The sequence below is a fragment of the Astatotilapia calliptera genome, chromosome 8 (assembly GCF_900246225.1).
Source record: "Astatotilapia calliptera chromosome 8, fAstCal1.2, whole genome shotgun sequence".
In the NCBI taxonomy this organism is placed as follows: Eukaryota; Metazoa; Chordata; class Actinopteri; order Cichliformes; family Cichlidae; genus Astatotilapia; species Astatotilapia calliptera.
The window spans coordinates 463,145-470,393 of NC_039309.1; the positions used below are offsets into that span (position 1 = coordinate 463,145).

At 49.8% G+C, this 7,249-nt stretch overlaps 1 protein-coding gene across 1 annotated transcript; it reads left to right on the forward strand.

The window, feature by feature from the left end:
* On the forward strand, nt 1–1,829 carry LOC113027837 (cholesterol 25-hydroxylase-like protein). Its single transcript, XM_026177657.1, has 3 exons — nt 1–19; nt 422–983; nt 1,069–1,829. Exons 2-3 carry the CDS (start codon nt 555–557, stop codon nt 1,399–1,401), a joined length of 762 nt encoding a protein of 253 aa, XP_026033442.1. The 5' UTR covers nt 1–19; nt 422–554; the 3' UTR covers nt 1,402–1,829.
* Nucleotides 1,830–7,249: the final 5,420 nt, after the last annotated feature.

The window sequence follows — 7,249 nt, forward strand, 5'->3', positions numbered from 1 at the left end:
CCTGTCGTCATCATCCTCAGTGAGTCTGAACCACTGTAAGCTCACACATTCATTTCTCATAATGCTGACACACACACACACGCACGAGTACACAAGTACACACATCCTGTACTTCAGCAGAGGTACAGACTCTCACGCACCACAAAGTTGAAGCACAGCTTCTTTAATGTTCACTTAGAGCCTCAGGTGTGTGAACCTGCACGGCTCAGGTGTGGCAGCGCGGGCTAACACCGCAGCTGTAGCTAAAGGCTGCTTCAGCCCGTGTAAACATCACACACGTGCTCAACCTGCCAACAATGGAAGCAGGTGAGCGGCTCTCACAGGGACAATCCTCAGTGCACAGTGAAAGAGCCTGCTGTGGAATGTGGAAGTGGGAGTGTGGGAGTGTGGGAGGGAGGGTTTTCCATTTTCCCTCCGGCAGTAGGAAACATCCCAATAAGGACGGCAGGGCGGGTTCTTGCTGCTGACGCTGTGTGGGCGGGGCCTGCTGCCTGATTAAATGGAGCAGTGGTGATGAAGGCGAGCAGAGCTCCGACTGTGAGACAAACTGAAGGATGGCGATGCTGCTGCAGCCTCTGTGGACCTTCGTGCTGGGACACGCCCCCCTCCTGCGCTCGCCCTTCTTCCCCGTGCTCTTCTCGCTCTGCGTCTACCTGTCCTTCTGCCTGCCCTTCCTGCTGCTGGACGCGCTGTCCACCAGGTGGGCGTGGGTGCTCAGGTACAAGCTGCAGCCTCAGAGCTCCGTCAGCTGGTCGTCGGTGCGGCGCTGCCTGGCTCTGACGCTCTACAACCACCTGGTCTTCATCTTCCCGCTCACCGTGCTGCACTGGTACCTGAGGCCGGTGCACCTGACCGAGGAGGCCCCGCCCCTTCCGCGCCTGCTGGCTCAGGTGCTCGTGTGCCTGCTGCTCTTTGACTTCCAGAGCTTCGCCTGGCACCTGCTGCACCACCGAGTGCCCTGGCTCTACCGCACCTTCCACAAGGTGAGTCCCCGAGGACGATGGCGGTGGTGACGATGTCACGCCTTTGTTCTTCCTCCACCTCACGCTCTCTCTCCTCCTCCTGCAGGTGCACCACACCTACACCTCCACCTCCGCCCTCACCGCCGAGTACTCGGGCACCTGGGAGACCCTCAGCCTGGGCCTGTTCGCTGCCGCCAACCCCCTCCTGCTGGGCTGCCACCCGCTCACCGAGCTCGCCTTCTTCGTGGTCAACATCTGGCTGTCGGTGGAGGATCACTGCGGCTACGACCTGCCGTGGGCCACGCACCGCCTGGTGCCGCTGGGGCTGTACGGCGGGGCGCGCCACCACGACCTTCACCACCTCAAGTCCAAGTGCAACTTTGCGCCGTACTTCACCCACTGGGACCGCCTGGCCGGGACGCTGCAGACGCAGGACTGAGCCGCCGTGATGGCGAGGAGCTGATGTAGAGACGTTTTCTATTTATTTATTTATTCCTGTTTTTATTTATTATGCCACTTCTGAGCCCACCAATCACAGCGGGCTCTCCTCGACTCGCTGCTCCTCTCTGACGTAGAGACGGAGCAGTCGGAGCCACGAGAGCGCCGTGAGCCGTCGACGGCGTGAGCACGTTAACTGATACCGGACAGATGTGCCGATGAGGCAGCTGGCTGCGAGCGCGGGACAGACGAAAGTGAAACGAGGGACAGAGATAAGCTGGCGAGGAAGACGAGGAGTCGCGCCGCCGCTGAAGGAGAAGCGCGGCGTCAGAGGGAAACTGGAAAGTTTGATTCTGAACTGGGAAGTGAAAGTTTGAGCACTGAAGACAAAATGAAGCTAAAATAAAGTTTGTGAAGAGAAACACACAAGTCTGTTTCCTGTTTGTGTCCAAAACACACACACAGAGACACACACACACACACACACACACAGACACACACACAGACACACAGACACACACCACACACACAGACACACACAGACACACACACACAGACACACACACACAGACACACACACAGACACACACAGACACACACACACACACACACACAGACACACACACACACACACACACACACACAGACACACACCTGTGTGTCTGTGAGCTTCAGCAGGAGACAGATCGTTGGTGGAGACGATCTCTGAACGTCACGATTCAAACAGCATCTGTGAACATTCAGCAGGAATAAAGTTTATTGTTAATAATCACAATTATTCAGCACGTCGTCTGCAGAGACGTCGTCATGTTGTTTAAGTAAAAATGGAGGCAGAGCCTTCAGTTTTTAGGCCCCATCTCATCTTAATGACCTTATATTACCATACCACCCCATTTGAGCACTTTTCAGGTGTGTTGCAACAGCCCTCGAGGGCTGGAGTTTGAGACCCCTGTCCAAGAGTATTTAAAAGTAGAATGGGAGGCAGAGCCTTCAGTTTTCAGGCCCCTCTTCTGTGGAACCAGCTTCCAGTTTGGATTCAGGAGACAGACACTATCTCTACTTTCAAGATTAGGCTTCAAACTTTCCTTTTTGCTAAAGCATATAGTTAGGGCTGGACCAGGTGACCCTGAATCCTCCCTTAGTTATGCTGCAATAGGTGTAGGCTGCTGGGGGATTCCCATGATGCACTGGGTGTTTCTTCCTCACTCACTATGTGTTAATAGACCTCTCTGCACTGAATCATATCAGTTATTCGGTCTTTAAGTGACGACGTGACGAATCCTGCTTCCGGGCCCAAAGTAGTCTGCAGTTAACATGGCGTTTGTGTTGTTAACATGTTTAATGCTTTGTATCTTGTTCTATTTGATCTAAAAAGCCCCTAAAAACAGTCAGTGATCACTGCCGGCCTCCCTCGGCTTTATTACCAGTGTTCATTTTAAAGCTCAGTGTTTAAACCCTTACGATGTAACTGCAGCCCCAGCAGCAGTATATGAATGACTAACCTCGTATTGTGGATGGATTATCTCAGTTGTTCTCCTGACTGAAGTTTGGTCCGTTTACAGCATCCTGCCATGCGACTGCATTTGTCTCTAACCATCAGGAACCTTCACGTTAACTTTTATCGAGTGGAAAAAGTTAGTGTTCATCCTCCAGCGTCACTGTTTATGCTAACATAGCTGTGTCGCTAGCTGTCACGTAGCACATCATTATATAGCAGCTAGCCCAACTTCAGTAACCCTGCAAACGTCACTGCTGTTTAGTTTTCTGTCTTCATTTATGTTGGAAGTGATAGCAGAGCTGTACGTTTGACTTTTTCAGAAATCTCTCAGTCAGAACATGCTACATTGTATTTAGATAGAAGCTAACTACCTGCTAACTTCTAACTCCGTTAAATGTCTTAAATTCCGTTTTCATGGATGCCTGGATGTTAAACTTCATTGTTACACCTGGTAAAGCAGAACGCTGATCATTTTATTACAGATGAAAGAATTTAGACAGTTTTTAACTCTCAGTGATGCCACAGTGATCGTTTGATTTATGGACCTGCAGCAGAGTTTGAGCCCAGACACGGCTAATGACGTCAGACCGGATTAATCTCCGTCTCTCTTCCACAGCATGTCTTTATCCTGTCTTCCTTTTCTCACCCCGACCGATGGCCCCGCCCCTCCCTGAGCCTGAATGAGGTGCGTGCAGAGAGCCGTCACTCAGACCTGATCTCTAAACATTGAAAGAGGATTTTTTTCAATCATATCAGGCCCTTGTTTCCCTGATATGATTCACCAATAAAGGAAGAGACGGGTAAGCGCAGGAATGTGCTGCAGCATGAGTAATCGCACTGAACCGAGCGTGCTCCTCTGTGACCTGCATCGACCTGCCTGCTGTAATACTGACTCGTGAAATGTCAAAGGTCGCCCTCTGCACACGGTGACGGACCAATCAGCTGGTCAGAGGACAATGATGAGAGCGATGAAGGCGTCTGCAGAGTGACAAGCACCAGGTTACCTGACCGTGAGCATGTGTGTGTGTGTGTGTGTGTGTGTGTGTGTGTGTGTGTGTGTGTGTGTGTGTGAAGGTTGTGCAACTGTCTGCAGTCGTGTCTCGGCAGGCCTCTTTGTGCTTCTCTGCAGAGCACGTACGCCATTCGTCACCCATGTGGAAACTCTCTGACGACAGCTGAACGGTTGAATCTTGAATTGTTCCACTGCTCACTGCTGTCAGAGGGGGCGGGGTTTGTTAAAAGATGCCAGGTATTTTTAGCTTTTTTTCCCAGCAGGTGATCGAGCAGGTTTTTAGTGTCTCTTCTCCGTTTTTTTTTTAGCTTCTTTCCATCGTCCTTTGTCCTCGTCTTTCTCTTTGTTTCTCAAACAAACTATGACAATCAGGTGGACCAGTATGGCAAAGCCGCAATGATGCAATTGGGAAAAAAATCTGTTGGGCGATTGCTACAGTCCGGACAGATGACAGTTACTGTGATCATTTTCAGCTTCAGTGTGAAATATCTGAAGAATCGTTGAGGGTTCTGGGATCAGCCCCGGAGCAGGAACCAGTTCACATGCTGGCAAAAGGACGCACTGTCACTACCCGATCCGTACCGGCTACCCGATCCGTACCGGCAACCCGATTGGTACTACGCATGCACAAATCTTACGTCACTTCCTCTCTTTGCCAACATTGCGACGATTAATGTATTTGAGTGACACGGTTAGCACCCAGTTAGCTCCTAGCATTTCTCAACAGCTCTGCCTCCTTTTCGACATTTAAACAATGGATAATCCGTTTACAAACAAATTCATGCTTCATGAATTCAGGCGCCTAATTACAGAGTTAATAATGCAGACTTTGTAATATGTCACGTGATGATTCAGCAGCCAGATGAAGTGTTTACTGGCAATTGACAGTGATAGTGGACATCATCATCACTATTCCAACAATCCTCTGCACACAGACGAGCATAAACACACTCGACTATCACTAAATCAAATTTAAGGGCTCATTCACTCGGTCAGCAGGGGGCAGTATCCTCATACACTGGGGAGTAAACTGCCATTAGACAAAACAGAAGAAGAAGAAAACACCTGCACATGTGCGGTACGGATCAGGGAGTCCTACGGAGCCCCGCAGGGGACATGGGAGGAAAAAAAATTAAGACGGACTTTTGTGAGATCTCGCAAAACAAACTCGGGATCTCGCAAAAGTCCGTCTTAATTTTTTTTCTCCCTGCGGGGCTCCGTAGAGTCCTGATCCGTAACTATCTTTTTACTTTTCGTTTTTGTCTAGATTATATTGAAATTGTTCATTGCAAACATTTTCAGAGATGCTTATTATTCTTAACATCTTAACTGATACTCTGACCTGTAACTATCGTAAAATGCTTCGAGCGGAAGTAGTGGCCTTTTGCACATGCGTGGTACCGATCGGGTTTCCGGTACGGATCGGGTAGTGGCACGCACAATGAAGCCTTTAACAGTTCAGAGTGCGCCTCCTTAAAACCTCCCCTGTGGAACCACAAAGCACGGATCCACACAGTTCCACCTTTGTTCCATCCAAGAGCTCTGGGATCTCGCTGCTCATTCTTTCAGGCGATTACGGCTGCCCCTGAGCTGCTCCGTCCAGAGCGCTGGAGTCCTGCCATGAAGGCCTCGCCTATAACATGACCTTTAAATGGTTTGTACTGACGGCTCACACTGTGGCTCAGTGACACGACCGTCGAGCTCCACAAACAAGAAGCTCCGAGCCTGCAGTTCCTCTACCATCCAGCAGAGGTGCTCACTTCTCCGTCGTAACAACTGTGAGCGCTTAAACTCTGTTAGAGTCTGCATGACTCTCTGACTGACAGACGGCTGAACGGGACCTGTGTGTGCATTTGCCTGCACGCACACAGTGACAGGTGATCACGCCACATTAAACTGCAGCCAGCTGTCAGAGGACTCAGGTCACACCTGCACGCTGTCCACCCACAGGACGGGAAACCTGCGGCTCTGCTTTTATTCAGACAGCCACAGCTGCCTGCAGCTGCTTTCCTCGGCCAGGTAAACCCTGACAGCCCAGCAGGTTAAAGCCTTCAGTCCAGCTTCCTGTTTGTGAATGCTCAGAGTGACGCTGGTGTGGAGCGCTTTCGGTTTCAGCAGTTATTTAAATCCTCTCAGATTCAATGCTGCCTCTTACTTCCTGTGGAAATCCACAGGAGAAACACCAATTTTCTTCTCTGACCAGAACTGAGCGACTTCTTGGAAACCACCCATGGAAAGTCCACTTGTCCGTTACGACAGCGTGCCAGGCCATGAGGTCATCTTTCTTTCAAAACACAGTACAATGTGAGGCATTTCGTCCACGCCCAGCCTTATCCCAGCGCCGGAACTACAAGGAACTAGCTTCAGTTTTTCACCACAGCAAGCATGGGAGTTCCTCGGGAAGCTCAGATAATCATCATAACCATAACATAACCTTCCTCTAACAGCTCCTGCAGCAGCTCGTCCACTTCCTGTGTGGAAACTCAAAAACAAGCTTCTTTGCCGACACATGAGGCTAAATCCAGCCCAGCGAGGCCTCGGTCAGTTTAACCCATCTTCATCATCAATCTTCATCCTGACTTCCTCTGTATGAAGCTCGAGTTGATCAGTGATGATGAGGAATATGATGTTATGATGTGATGACGATGATGATGATGAGGAGGATGAGGATGATGAGGATGATGCTGATACTGTGAGGAACATGATGAGGAGGAGGATGATGAGGATGAGGATGATGAGGATTATGTTAAGATGATACGGTTGTTGATGATGATGATGGTGATGATGTGAGGATGATGATGATGGTGGTGATGATGAGGATGATGATGGTGGTGGTGATGAGGATGAGGATGATGATAGTGATGAGGATGAGGTTGGTGATGGTGGTGGTGATGAGGATGAGGATGATGATAGTGATGAGGATGAGGATGATGATAGTGATGAGGATGAGGTTGATGATGATGGTAGTGATGAAGTGAGGATGATGATGTGGTGGTGATGAGGATGAGGATGATGATGGTGGTGGTGATGAGGATGATGATGATGGTGGTGATGAAGTGAGGATGATGAGGATGGTGGTGATGAGGATGATGATGATGATGGTGATGATGATGATGAGGATGATGATGTGGTGGTGATGAGGATGACGATGATGATGGTGGTGGTGATGAGGATGAGGATGATGATGGTGGTGATGAGGATGATGATGATAATGGTAGTGATGATGAAGAGGATGATGATGGTGGTGGTGATGAGGATGATGGTAGTGATGAGGATGAGGATGAGGATGATGGTGGTGATGAGGATGAGGTTGATGATGGTGGTGGTGATGAGGATGAT